Source organism: Podarcis filfolensis (assembly GCF_964270895.1).
Source record: "Podarcis filfolensis genome assembly, chromosome: 1".
NCBI classification, from domain to species: Eukaryota; Metazoa; Chordata; class Lepidosauria; order Squamata; family Lacertidae; genus Podarcis; species Podarcis filfolensis.
This window is the reverse complement of record NC_139604.1, coordinates 92,130,276-92,144,774: the sequence shown is the minus strand read 5'-3', so window position 1 is coordinate 92,144,774 and position 14,499 is coordinate 92,130,276. Positions and strand designations below refer to the sequence as shown.

The window sequence follows — 14,499 nt, the reverse complement described above, 5'->3', positions numbered from 1 at the left end:
CTTGGGTAATTTCAATACCATAGACTGGAGACTTTAAAAAAATTAAACTAAGCTAAGTCATGGCTGAAAAAGAAGGAGGTCAAAAGTGGTTGAGAATCCAACATACACTGCATTGGAAATACATGTGTATTTTTCCCTGCAGCTCTAGCACCCAAAAAGGCAAATAGCTTTTGAAACTAAGCAATGCCTGTTCTGCACTGGGAGGCTTTTGCAGGAAAAGGTTCAAAGAGCACACTAACTCGCTGCACAGCATCCTCACCCATATGCACCTGTGTTTTCTTTGGCTGGCAATCACAAATCCAGAAAAGCAAATTAAAATTATGCCCCTAAAACAGCTCCTGGGTGCAAGACTCACATTTTTTCAGCCTTCACGTGTAGATCCACACTTAAATCCTAAGATGAAAGACAGCACACACTGAAAGAGGTTGCAGGGGGAATTTCCCAATTAATCAACCCACGCTCTTCTTGTTAACCAGTTAGTGAAATGTTATCTTCCTTTTGGTCCCTTAACCCCATGCTACCTCTATCCCAAAGAACTAACTTTGGGTCAGTTTTGCAGGACCTTACCCACAGAACAAAATAAACACAGAACATACCTTTTCAGGCAATCCCAGCACCATCTCATGTGCCTAACTGAATAAAACCTTAAAACCAAGCCAACAGATTGACCTAGTGAATAGCTGTGTGTGTTTGAGCACAAACATGTGGTACTTTTTGGTGGCAGGGGACTTGAAAGAAAACACAGTACAGTGGTGCCTCGCAAGACGAAATTAATTCATTCCGCGAGTCTTTTCGTCTTGCGAAGCACGGTCCGTCACAACTGCGCCTCTTCAAGCGGCTTTAGGGAAAAAGCGAACAAACTCGCAAGACGTTTTCGTCTTGCAAAGCAAGCCCATAGGGAAAATCGTCTTGCGAAGCGACGCAAAAACCGAAAAACCCTTTCATCTTGCGCGTTTTTCGTTTTGCGAGGCATTCGTCTTGTGGGGCACCACTGTACATTTATACTTTAAATCAGGCCTGCATAACTTGTGACATACTAAACCAAATACAAAAAGGCTAATGATAATAATAATAAACCTTCCCTTAAATGACAAATTTCCAGGGGGGAGGGTGGGTCTTGGGGGCCAGATGTGCTTAGCTGCCTACAGATTAGCCACCCCAATCTACACCTAAAAGACCTTGCAAGAGGAGTTTCCGCAACAACCCAACCCAAGATTGCTAAAATGAAGTTAAAAAAATAAATAAATCATACTGTTACCTTTCCTAGTGAAACAGCCATATCAACTTCCTTTCCCAGAGGAAGGGACTGCAATGGAACAATCCCTGATCCAAGAATTGTACTATGCTCTTCAAAGTCTGGGCTCACTCCATCCTGAGAATAAATAAATACATTTCATAAGGAAAACAAGTTTGTAAGCATTCTCTAATGGGATGTGTGGTGATTTCTCACCTGAAGGATGGTAATGGTTCGCTCTAACTCCACATCCAGTTCTGAACACATCCCTTGGCCTACATGAAAGACAAATGAGTTTCCACAACTCTGATCGGAGTCCGATTTGCAAGGAATGGACAACTGCTTCTCATAGGCGCCTGGAAGTGAGAGCTTGAACAGTCTGCTTCCTAAAAACGACAGTGAGACATTTAGGACATGCATTCCTAAGAGAAATACTATACAATATGTAAGTAGAGACTACTCTTAGAGATGGCAGAGCAACCAAAATATCAATAACAAATTCCCAAGCTCCTACATCATGGATAAGATATTAAAAATTCTCTTTGTTACTAATATTAATGGATTGAAATTTGGTTAAATTAATGGAAAATCTGAATTCTGAAAGCAATGGAGCCTACTGCCTCCTCCATGTATATACCACACTTAGGTATTAATGGTTATGAAATAAAGAAGAAGAAGAAGCTGACTAAGTAGACTTCAAATTGTTGTACCCGATTTTTTGTATCATTTTGAAAACTTGTAGGCATTAACACTTTCATCCGAAAAGGCAAAAAAACAGGGTGGAAAGACTAAGGACTCAGCTACATTCGTCACAATAATATGCTTTGGATGTGTTATAAACATCCAACACCAGATGGGGACAGAGAGCAAAAAGGAGTTTATATGGATTTTTACATAGGCTTTTTTCCGCCTTTTGTTGTAATGATTTAATTTCTGACTTATTTATAGAGTTTTTAACCTGTGTCTAGCTCCACCCTATCACCCATGTTCTTTCCTAACAAATGTACACTTTAAGCAAGCCGCTTTAGAGGTTCTCTACTCTCCTTATTTCATAACACAGTCTTCTCAAGGATGCATACTGGCCTGGGAGACAGAGAGCCAAGAAGGAAGTGGTGACACAACGAGACAGTTTACTCAACGTGTTGAGACAAGACCATGCAAACGTGCTGGCCCCCTGAGAAGAACCTGCAGCTGCTTTGCAGCTCCCCAGTCCTTTTTGTGCTACACCACACTAAGCCAACTTTTAACTTAGCATATCATCCAATCCAAGAATGGTGGTTAAGCTCTCTCCCCTTGCTAACCATGAGCTGTAGCCGAGAACTTGTATAGACTTTCTTGCTTGAGAGCCAGTGTGGTGTAGTGGTTAAGAGCGGTAGACTCGTAATCTGGGGAACCAGGTTCACGTCTCCGCTCCTCCACATGCAGCTGCTGGGTGACCTTGGGCTAGTCACACTTCTCTGAAGTCTCTCAGCCCCACTCACCCCACAGAGTGTTTGTTAGGGGGGAGGAAGGGAAAGGAGAATGTTAGCCGCTTTGAGACTCCTTAGGGTAGTGATAAAGCGGGATATCAAATCCAAACTCTTCTTCTTCTTCAACTAACTCATGAAACATCCAAATTAAAGCACACCTAGTTTATCTACTTTGAAATTTGGGCAGAGCGGGAGAGGAACAAAACCAAAACTGGACTTACCCTGCTCTCTCAGAGGTGGCTTTTCATCTTTGTTAATAACCCCTTGCACGCAAAGGCAAGGGTACGCCTACATCGAACAAAACAAAATTTTAAAATACTGGTTTTGAAATATGGTGCTTTTGCATGACTTCTCATACAGTGAAGGGTTTAGATGGAATTCCAGGAAAATGTTTTGGTTCCACCCCCCACCCACCCCGCACTGCAGTTTCCAGAGCTTTCCCAGCAGACAACCAAAGGGGAACAGATAGAGATGATCACACCAGTGAAAAGGAAGTGTTGTCTGTCACTGCTGTGCTCCCGTCTCCTCACCTTTCACCTTGAATATCCTCTACCCGCACACACAACAGCAAAACTAATTGTTCTAAGTATTTCCAAGAGAGGAAAAATGCTTTGATTTTGAAAGGGCTCTCCTGCCAAGTGTGTACACCGCAAAACACAATTCCCAAACATCTGGCTCTCTGAAAACTCACCACAAGGACACCATTTGTGACGACTTCACCAGGAGCATCCATGCTGTAAAGGCAAAATACTGCCATAAACAAACATAAAAATATGTTTACACGTGCCATTAAAAAAGAGGGGAAATAAAAAGACCCCCATGTGCTTTAAGGCAGGGATTCACATTATTTTATATTGATATCTTCCCAACTTCACCATGCTAGGTTGCAGCCATTTAAAAAGAAAATAGCCAAATCAGCTTAAAACAAATTGCAGTCAAGAGAACAGGGTGGGTCCTAAAACGTATTTAAAATGCAGCAGTGACTTAGGAATAGTTTCTCACGAGGCAGAATTCCCATTAATCAAATATTAAATTTACTATCTGTGAAAGGAGCCTGTGACATACAGTACTTATCACCACATCTACCCTTCGCTTTCTACTTCCTACTTTTAAAAAAGAAGCCTGTTGGGACAGGAATTACGCACTGTTTATATTTCATAGAAATCTGCTTAATCGGCTACAATAATGAGAATTAACACAGAAGACAAAAAGAAAGAATGCATTAACTTTGTATATTATTATTATTATTATTATTATTATTATTATTATTATCAGTAGTAGTAGTAGTAGTATTTTACACAGCCTTTACCCTTACTTCCTAGGGTGGGTGACAACTATTTAAAATACAACATTAAAAACAGTTTTTAAAACTTGTCATTACAAAATATGTAATCACAAAAATAGGGTGGGCCCTGAAACTATACATCTCAGATGTCAAAGGCAAGGGGAAAGGCCATTGTGCGTATGAATGTGCAATGATCCAGGAAGGAAATGAAAGGGGGGGGGGGAAATCATGCCTATATACACCTAAATCATTTCTGTCACCCCTAGAATAACTCAGTAAAGGCAAGGCCCAAGATACCAATAAAACTGCATATGCCTGCAATGCCAGTGACACAAGACAAAGACTTAGAACCAAAGAGAAGCAAGCAAGATTCCACTGGGGCAATGGGACCTTCCCCCTTCCTCACTGCAGTACACGTCAAAAAGCCACCCCAAGAGCTCAGAAACCTTCTAGGATCAGATTAAAAGTAAGCCACACTGAATACAATGACTTCCTTCATTGCTTGAATGTTTAGAACTGCAGTCACTACAGCGGCGGAGTGTATGGCCATGCAGGGTGCGCCCTCAAGGGGTGTGTGTCAGGAGTTCAGCCTACACTCGAGTAGGACCCTGGCAGAGACACATGCCCGACTGGCATGTTCTCTCCCTCCTGGTCGTTTGGGAGCTTCAAAAGCTTTCTTCTGCCCGAACATCACAGCGACCAATGCCAACGACTGCGGAGGGATCCGCAGAGTTTGCGCATCATGCGTAACAGAGCTCAGCAACTCAGCATTTTGGCTAATCTACCTTATTTACATATAAACACACACAGAGCACTGCAATATGGCTCCCTCTCTCTCTCTAGCATCAGACAGGAAAGAGAAAAAGAACAAAAGACAAGAGTCCCTCTTCATCGAACACAGTAACACAAACATCCTGTCTCCGTCACTTCCCACTCTGTGGAGTCAAAACATATACCGTCATGTGAAAGACAAAAATCCCATGACTGCAATCATGGAGCAGGAATTCTAACAGGGTGGGCCACAGAGGGTGCCTTCCCGGGCACCGCAGTCCAGGGGAGGAGAGGGGAAGCTATCTGTCCCCCCACTCTCCACCACTGGGTCACACATGACCCGGTGGCAGAGCTGCTGCAGCTGGGTGTGAGGTGTGCCACGGCCAAAGAAGGTGGGCGGCTTCATTGTCACCCACTCTCCTGCTCTTTGCCACGGGGTCAGGTGTGACCTGGTGGCAGAGCTGCTGCAGACGGGCGCAAGCTGCGCCATGGCCGAGGACGGTGGGCAACAGCAATCTGCCCATTCTCCTGCCCTCCTCCCCCAGGTCAGGTCTGACCCAGGGGCGGCGATGTGGCCAGGCATGAGTGCCACAGCCAAGGCTCCAATGAAGGAGCCTGCTGTTGGGACGCCTGTTTGCATCCACTCACAAAATTGTGCCTGAGGCCATGGTCCCCACGCCCCTCCCCCCACTACGCCTCTGAGCCACCATGACAATGGAAAATTTAGCAGCTCTCACCTTTCCTCCAGAAGAAACTCTACATCCAGCTCTTCTTTGTCCTACAAATAAATAAATATATTAACATACAGACTTCTTACATCAGCACAGGGCTGGACTGTATTGCATTTGAGGTCTCTTCCAACTTTTGTGACTCTAAGATATGTTAGCAGCAGGAACAAGCTAAAAAATAGCTCAGGATACAAGTAACTGGTGAAGTCCTGGCCAAACCTACCTAGATATCAAGGAGCAAAGTTAGGTTCAAGAACATTCCTGAGAACCTGATTCCCCCCCCCCCATTCAATAAACAAAAGAACTAACCTCTTTTAGTTTAAATGTTTGTTTCAGAGGGCGACCTGTCTTCATCGATGTCACATCATACACGAGAGAAGTAAGTTCATCACTTAAGAGAACATCTTTATCAAAGAGTGTCAACTCAAGCGTGTTCTGAAACAACAGAAGTCCAGAACTGAAACAATAGGGAAAGAAAGTGTGCATTAAATATCGTATTTCAGGTGAAAGCTGAGCTGTTCTGAGATAAAAAGAAAAAGTTCAGGGCTGATCCACTGCCCACCACTGTGAGCAGCAAGATCTGATGATGACATTGGGGGAAGCCATGTTTTTTTCCATATAATTCCCCCTGAGAGCAAAATAACATGATTAAATCCTGCTCCCAGGGGGGCTTGCTGTATGTGTATTAAGAGCCCCATATGCTGCCTGCTCCAGGCTTTGGCAGCGGAATGCCCTATTTTCAATTGTTTTACCACATTTATAGAGAAGGGGGGGAGATGGTGGCAGTATACAACCCTTGGATAACCTTGTTAAGAACTGTGCCAGACTGTGGGTTCTGAAGTGGTCCCCTAAACCTATCTGAGTCATGATTCAGATCAAATCAGGTGAGTCCACTTGGGACTCAGCTGTGGACAGATTCCTTCTTCCCCACCCCTAGCATTACTTATCTGTATTCGCCCATAGACAGCCACCACACCATTTAAAATCTCTCATTTGTGTAAATTAGGGGTGGGCAAACTTTTCCCTCAGGGATAATCTGTTGTGGGACTGGCAGTGGGCAGGACAAGAGCCAAAGGTGGGCGGAGCTACCTCTTTCCTATTTCTCTCCACGGCCCCATCTCTCACACTAACCAGTGGACTGCCATATTGTTCTTACCAAAAGTCTAACTGATCTCGTGTAGAGGGCTTCAACCCCCTTCTCACTCCTCCTATCTGCTTCAGCTCTCTCTCCTTCAAACCCACTTCATCCCACTTTCTGTGCCTCCAGGCTTTCCTCATCCATATGAAATTAGGCCTTAAATCACAGGTCTCCCATCCCATCCCCACCCCAAAGTGTAATCCATACATTGGAGAGGCTTTTTCTTTTCCTGACTTATCAGATGTCAGGGTTGCCTGCCTCAGAAAGTTGAGGTTTGCTTAATTATTCTGTTCTATTGTGCTAGGGTTGCCATATTTCAAAAAGTGAAAATCCGGACACAAAGGTTGTTGAGCTTTCTTTGGGTCTATGGTCCCAAACCACTAAGAATTCAAACCTAAAATTTTGTTAGACAATGACTGAACATATTCTTTACTTAAAGTTTGTTTTTTTAAAAAAGTTACAGATAGGTAGCCGTGTTGGTCTGCCATAGTCAAAACAAAAAAAAAATTTTCCTTCAGATATCTGAAGAAGTGTGCATGCACACGAAAGCTCATACCAAGAACTAACTTAGTTGGTCTTTAAGGTGCTACTGGAAGGAAAAAAATTTTTTTTAAAAAAAAAAGTACAGTACATTGTGATTCCCCGCCCCCAACTCCGCTATTTAGCTCTGGGTTGCTCTGCTAATATAAAATCTGGGATTATGGATCACAGAGAGATGTCAATGCAATGCATTCTGTGAGAGATTAGATCAGCCATCCATTTAGCTACCTGTCTGGAGTTAGCAGCCAACTGGAACATTTCGCTCCCTGCCATTTCTCAGGCTTAAGAGAACAGCAAACAGCACAGGGCTTTCAAGGCTGCCTATCTCAGTTGTAAGATCAGTGACAGGTGACAAGAATAATATTTGAGGAGTAAGGCAAGGGTGGGTGGAAGAGATTTACAAGGCACTGGGGTTCCGATAAAGATTTAAGACTGAATTAGATTACTCCCCACCCCTCAATATTAAGGTATTTGGTTCTGTGGAAGAAATCAAACCAGTTCCCCTCCTTCCTAAATCAAGGAATGTTACCTAATATAGCAATTGTTCTGAATCAAGAAGTATTGATCTTTTTTACCTTGACAGCATTGTGAATTCTATAGTGGAAAGTTTCATTCCATTCTGGATCACTGGAGTTGTCAATAACTCGCGTTCGGTAAGTGAGTGGAGATGCAGTCGGCATACGCAGTTCTACATAGCAATCTGCCTCGGACACTAGAGGGGGAAAGGGCAGAAATGTGACCAGGAAAGTGTCTCTCTCTCTCCAAAAGACAAACAAACAAACAAACAAAAAACTAACTAACAGCAGACTAAGAGAATGAATAGGAGCTTTTCAACATAGTCCAAAGTAGCAGCTTAATAAATACTAAAACAAAGAACAGGAGTGGTATTAACTCATGAAATCTACCAGTGGGTTTTAGATGTAGAACAAATGTAACTAAAGAGAATAATGTGCTAATATGTTCTTTTCTAATATACAGGATTATCTGTTTTCAAGTTTGATTAAGTGAGTAAGGCAGAGATGGGGAGCATGTTCAGATGTTACTGCTCTCATCCCACCCCATTCAGCCATGCTGACCGTGGGAGCTGGAATGTAAAAACGTCTATGTGGGACACAGGTTCCTCACCCCTGCTGTACACAGATTTCTTAAAAGACAGAGAATTAGGCAAAATAATATCATGGTTTCCCAAATCTTCAACCACCATTCTGAAGGTTAAGAATCTTCTTCCCTGTATGCCAATTTAGCCACGGTTGATAAATACAATGCAGCTTCCTAGTTCTCTATTAGCATAGTATGCTATGCTCTTAAACTATGTAGTCATGTTGGGTTAAATGGTACCATAACTTTCAGGCACCCCTACCAAATGTGAATAAAATCTCCTTTGGAATTGTGACCAAAGTCAAGTATCTGTGATTACTGAAGGCATTGATTGTCACAGAAAAATTCTTTCTTTCTTTCTTTCTTTCTTTCTTTCTTTCTTTCTTTCTTTCACTGCTGTTCTATAATAATTCAGAATGCACTGCAAACAGTCCAGATTCCACTCAAAGTAAGTTATGCAAGAGACATTTATTGGGGTTTCCCCCTATTTAACATTCATTATCTCAACTATTTTTGCAATAGTCCTGCCTGCATGTTTCAAGCAAGATGGTTAACAGAAGCAAGGTCTCTAGATAGGATATCAGTTAGTATATCAGCCTATATAGCAAAAAGCACTATTAGTTACTGCTGCCACCTGAGCTTGCCTAGTTAGCATGAAGTCCAGTTGTTGTTGTTGTTGTTTAGTCATTTAGTCGTGTCCAACTCTTCATGACCCCATGGACCAGAGCACGCCAGGCACTCCTGTCTTCCACTGCCTCCTGCAGCATTGGAGCCTCAGCTTCAGGATCTGTCCTTCCAGTGAGCACTCGGGGCTGATTTCCTTCAGAATGGATAGGTTTGATCTTCTTGCAGTACATGATACTCTCAAGAGTCTCCTCCAGCACCATAATTCAAAAGCATCAATTCTTCGGCAATCAGCCCTCTTTATGGTCCAGCTCTACTACTTCCAAACATATACTTGGTATATGTCCATATACTTGGAAGTCCAGTACTACTTCCAAACATATACTTGGTACTTCAGAGGGAGTGGAACCCCATCTAAGATGGCTTGCATATCTCCATCTGGAGTAGCCAATTTCCACAGTACTTCTGTCCTATCTGAAAAAGTTTCAATTTGTTCATCCCTATTCAGCCCAAAATTGTCTTGAGACTTTGGTTTAATGGTTTGACAGTTAGAATGAATAGAGGGAAATGAGAGTTAGAGCTGACGGTCATTAATGGACAGTTAAGTGCAAGTGTCTGGATGTCTTCTCCACATCAACATGAAGCTATATGGGGAAGTCCCATCCCCTGCCCCCAAGATTCAGAAAACCATCTGGATTCATCAGCCTCCAGGGTCATAACAACAAATTTGGTTCTCCACTTTTGCAGATGTTATTTATAGGTGGCCTGAAGGTCAATGCTGTGTCACTGAGAACTGCTGCACAGCTGGTATCTGGGACAACCTATTGATAAGATGTCGCACTGCCATTGAAAACACTGCACTGGCTGCGAATTTGCTATTGGTCTACCTTCAATTTTTTACTACTAGTGAATAAATCCCTAACAGTTCAGGATCAGGTTATCCAAGAAACCATCTCTTCCCCTACATCCACACCCTAACCCAGTCACTTAGTTCTGTGGATGATGGTGACACATGCTGCTACTTGAGCACATTAACACTGTTGTGGCACCAGCTCTCTGGAATTCTCTTCCTCTAGAAGTGAAGCAATTCTCTTTCTTTAGAAACAAAGCAAGCATGTCCCAACATTGTTAAGTTTTCAACGTTTTGTGAAAACGTTTCTTTTCTCTCAAGCTTTCTCAAAATAGCCTAGTTTAATTTACACGTTTCATTTATTATTGGTTGAATTTATATATTGCCCATCATCTGAGGATCCCAGGGCAGTTTATAGTATAAAACCACAAAAATACATAACATAATAACAAACAAAACAATAACCACCCTCATCCCCACCCCCGGTGCACACATTAATTCTTGTTGTTTTTCAAAGGTTTTTGTGACCTGCTTTAGGTTTTATAGTCTATTAATGGACTCCACCTTTTATGCTTTTTGCTTGTTTGTTCAGGGTATTTTATATTTTATTGTCAGGTGGAGTTGGTTTTTATTGCAGACTATAAACTGCTTTGTGCAGGAAGCAGAGCATAATTTTTTTAAATAAACAAAATAAAGCAACAAAACCAAAAAGGGCTTCCCACACCCACAGATCATTTCCCCCTATCTATTCCACACAAACCCCAATTCCAAAATGTGTGCTGCCTCATATTTTGACTCAGACAGAATTTGAGGCAAACCCATGGCTGCTACAGAGGTCGTGAAATCATGAGCCACTTTTGACAAGTTAGACTCAGCATGAATGGTTAAGATCCACTCCATCAGATCAGTCAGGGAAACTAAATTAAACACGGCCAAACCCACAGCAAGGAAAACCTGTATGAAACACTGGAGAGACACTCCCAGACAGCATAGACCAGAGGTAACCAATATGGTGCCATTCAGATGTTCTCAACTTCCATATAGTGGCTACACTTTCTATGGCTGATAGGAGTTGTAGTCCGACATGTGGCTACTACTGGCGTATACAAGAAGAAGTTGGATGGGCTCTCTAGGTGTCTGAATCATCACTGTGGGAGTCATGATTGTGAATTAAAGGGACTCTTAGCTCTTCTTATGTCCATTATTAGAAACACGTTGCTTTTTGCTTGTATATGTTTCAGTAATTTTCACAACAGCACAGCAAATCAATCTGCTGAAGAGACTGTCTTAACCATGGGTAAGCAAACTAAGGCCCGGGGGCTGGATGTGGCCCAATCGCCTTCTAAATCCGGCCCGCGGACGGTCTGGGAATCAGCGTGTTTTTATGAGTAGAATGTGTCCTTTTATTTAAAATGCATCTCTGGGTTATTTGTGGGGCATAGGAATTTGTTCATTTCCCCCCAAAAAATATAGTCCGCCCCCCCCCCACAAGGTCTGAGGGACAGTGGACCGGCCCCCTGCTGAAAAAGTTTGCTGACCCCTGGTTAACAATAATAAGACATGTGGAGGATCAGTTCAGAGAATAAGTAAAATAAAGTCTCCAGACACTCACAAAGATCTGTTCCTTTAATGTTTCTGGCTCGGAGGATTTTCACTGTGAGGTTATAGTAAGGGTGCTTCTCCCGCTGCAATGATAGTAAGTTGAATTACATTGAACATTAACTATGCCTAGCAAACATGCAAAAAGATAACATTCCACACAGCAGCTTGACTTGTACTAACAGATCCACTGTAAACGAAAAGTGAGACTGCAGTACCCAGAATTCTTTGAGCAGGGAAACATGCTTCAAATGTGCTTTCAAGGTACATGCGCACACAGCCCATATTAGCCTGTATTTCTGACTGGGATTTGACACTGTCACTAATAAGTCATTTTTTTATTTGTTAAAAAACAGTTTCACTGGATGGCTGAGCAACACTCTTTCAACCCCCCACACCACCATCAAAGTCGGGGGACATAAGGCACAGAAAAGCATATGCTTCGTATGCAAGAGGTCCCATGTTTGATCCCTGCCTGAAACTCCGGACAGTCCCTGCCAGTCTGAGTCACAATATTAAGCTAAATGGACCGACAATCTATGTTCTGAGGCAGTTTCTTAAATTCCTAAAAACAAATACAGCACTCTTTTTTTGTCAGTGATTATAGACCGAACAATTTGGTTCATCCTACACAGATGATATTGCAAACACTCCTCTGACTAGGCTCTTCTGTCCCAGAAGTAAACCTGGCTTTGCACTATTTCCTACTAACAGCAGCGTCCGTAACAACACATCCCTAACAATTGTCTGCTTAGACATCCCACTAAATTGCAGGGGGCTTTCTCTCAAAGCAAGCGTGCAGCTTTAAATTCTCACTTTGGATCAAGTCTCCACTGGAGATAAATAGAGGAAGACGATAAACGACAGAACCGCTGGGGTCGCTGAAGCTTCCTTTGCAAAGTTAAGAAAAGCTTGCAGGGCTGAAATTTCAGAGGCGCTACCAGCCACTAAGGTTGCCGGACGCCGTTCCTTCTTCGCCCCTGCTCACCCTATTTAGCTGGAAAACGTTAAAATTAAAACAGAGGCAGATAAATCAAGCCCCTTCCTCCCGCAGATGCCCCAACAAACTCTTTGTTTCGTTCCGCCTTGGGGCGAAAATCGCCCCCTAAGACGAGAAACTAAAATTGCTACGGCTTTTGCGCGCGGAGGTTTCCTCGAAGAAGCGGACGGCACTTTTCCCCCAAGCCTCACATTACCCTCCAGTGATAGAAGCCGGTCTCTTTCCTCCCCTTCCGCTCCAGCAGCACGGCAGCCATGAGGGGCAGCATGTGGGGCGACAAGCGACCCCGCAGCACCTGCCGGAACATGAGGAGCCTTTTTCTGAGCGCGGCCACAGCCAGCCAAGAGCGGGAGAAGAGCGGGGAATCCTCCGCGCAGGTTGGGCCGAGTCGTCCCGGCGCTCGCCGCGGTCACGGAGCTCGGCCCTGGCGCGCGGGGAGGGGGCGGGGCTTAAAGTGCCTCAGGTGTGCAGCTTGCCTACCTGGCAGGGTTCGCTTCAGACGGAAGAGCAGGGAGGGCAAAGAGGGTGACTGGTCTGGAAGCACTTCTGGAAAAGGCAGGGCACCCTGGACGGAAAAGGCCAGGCTTCCAAAGAGTTAGGTAGGCGTACTTTCTCTCTGCCAGGTAAGAACTCCAACGTTTCACAGCTGTAAAACATTCAGTTCCCAGAAAATCTTTGGTTCCTCTCACACAATTGTAATGTTTTACAATTTTATATATGCGGTAAGCCGCCCAGAGTAGCTGGGGAAACCCAGCCACATGGGTGGCGTATAAATAATAAAATTATTATTATTATTATTATTATTATTATTATTATTATTACACAGCAGCAGTTCTCAGAGTGGTTTAACAATCAATCCCTCATCCCTGGGGAACTCTGAATTGTAGCTCTGTGAGCTTATACATTTATTTCTTCTGCTTTGTGGGGATATTTTTCTGGAGGGAGGGAATTAAGTTACTGAACAAATTCAGTCACACAGTATACACCTGAGCTTTAATAACCAAGACAGGTTTGGTGACGCGTTCTTACTCAAAGTAAGTACCACTCATAGGAGCCAACTCTTAGGGGGCGAGGTCCCTTTAGGCCCCCCCCTAAAATATTTGAGGGGGCCAGGCCTGCCCAAAGTTAATGGGTATTGCCATTCAAATGGTGTGTGTGTACTGCATCTTGTGATCAATTATGTGGGGCGGGTCTTACCTGCTCCCTCCCAATATTTTATTCAAGTTGGTACCCCTGTTACCACTACAAATTCTTTTTTCCCAGTGTGCTCACTCAAGCCAGTAAGAACTATTGGGAAATAGCATGATGATAGAAGTCCTTATTCTAATCTCGCAGGACCAATGGGGAACTTGAAGGACGGTGGTGGGGATGAATAGTATATTAAAGTAATTAAATCTGAGCACATAGTAGCTCAGCTTGGTAAATGGCACCAGGAAGGTGCAATTAGGCAGCTGAATGGCATAAGACCAGGGGGGTACTTTTGGGGGGGGTGCAATAGGAAAATAAGAAAGAGGAACATCTGCACAATATGTTCACCATCCACTGGGCTATGAGTCAAGGAATGTTGCCAGACCTGGAATATAGGAACACCCTGAGGACAATGTTGCATTTGAGACAAAAAGAGAGGGGAAGTGCTGTTCTTTTTTTATATATACCGGTATAAATAATTTTTATTCATTTTCCAATACAAATCTTCGTTATTCACAAATCAGATCAGTCATATCAAATCACATACATTATCGCCAATTATGTATTCCGAATTAAATTAAATTAATTTCCAGGGACTCCCCATGTTCTGGTTTCTAGAGGTAATGTATTTTATTTATGTTCTGCTTTCTTGCTTATCGGTTCCAATTTCAAAATTCTAATTGTCCATCTTCATTTTAGCAATCTGTCAGTCTCTGGGATGTGACTCAAAATCTTGTTTTAACAGGTCTTTATATCTAATTAGCACGCAGGGGACTTTTATTCCATATTTCCTTTATTAGCTTATTTGAAAAACATTCTGTCTCGGTGACCTCTCCTCCCGCTGAAAGTCCTGGGCTGAAAGTCCAACGGCAATGGCGGTCTCCTTCTAACCGGGAGGGAGAAGATCCGTGGAAAGTGGGTCTGTCCGCTACAGCGGGGTCATCAGGCTCCTTCAAATTTTGGCTATGACTGCAG

General features: G+C 43.2%; 1 protein-coding gene across 1 annotated transcript in view; it reads right to left on the bottom strand.

The window, feature by feature from the left end:
- PLA2G4F (phospholipase A2 group IVF) overlaps positions 1 to 12,757 on the bottom strand; it is a 58,711-nt gene extending 45,954 nt beyond the window's left edge. Inside the window, exons 1-10 of the mRNA XM_083590670.1 lie at positions 12,533 to 12,757; positions 11,350 to 11,422; positions 7,741 to 7,877; positions 5,797 to 5,922; positions 5,497 to 5,537; positions 3,395 to 3,437; positions 2,925 to 2,991; positions 1,451 to 1,620; positions 1,259 to 1,372; positions 356 to 393 (exon numbers count right to left, since the gene is read on the bottom strand). Of these exons, the coding sequence (XP_083446796.1) occupies positions 356 to 393; positions 1,259 to 1,372; positions 1,451 to 1,620; positions 2,925 to 2,991; positions 3,395 to 3,437; positions 5,497 to 5,537; positions 5,797 to 5,922; positions 7,741 to 7,877; positions 11,350 to 11,422; positions 12,533 to 12,643 (920 nt within the window). The 5' untranslated portion in view covers positions 12,644 to 12,757. The remainder of the gene's footprint in view (positions 1 to 355; positions 394 to 1,258; positions 1,373 to 1,450; positions 1,621 to 2,924; positions 2,992 to 3,394; positions 3,438 to 5,496; positions 5,538 to 5,796; positions 5,923 to 7,740; positions 7,878 to 11,349; positions 11,423 to 12,532) is intronic.
- Between the last annotated feature and the right edge of the window lie 1,742 nt (positions 12,758 to 14,499).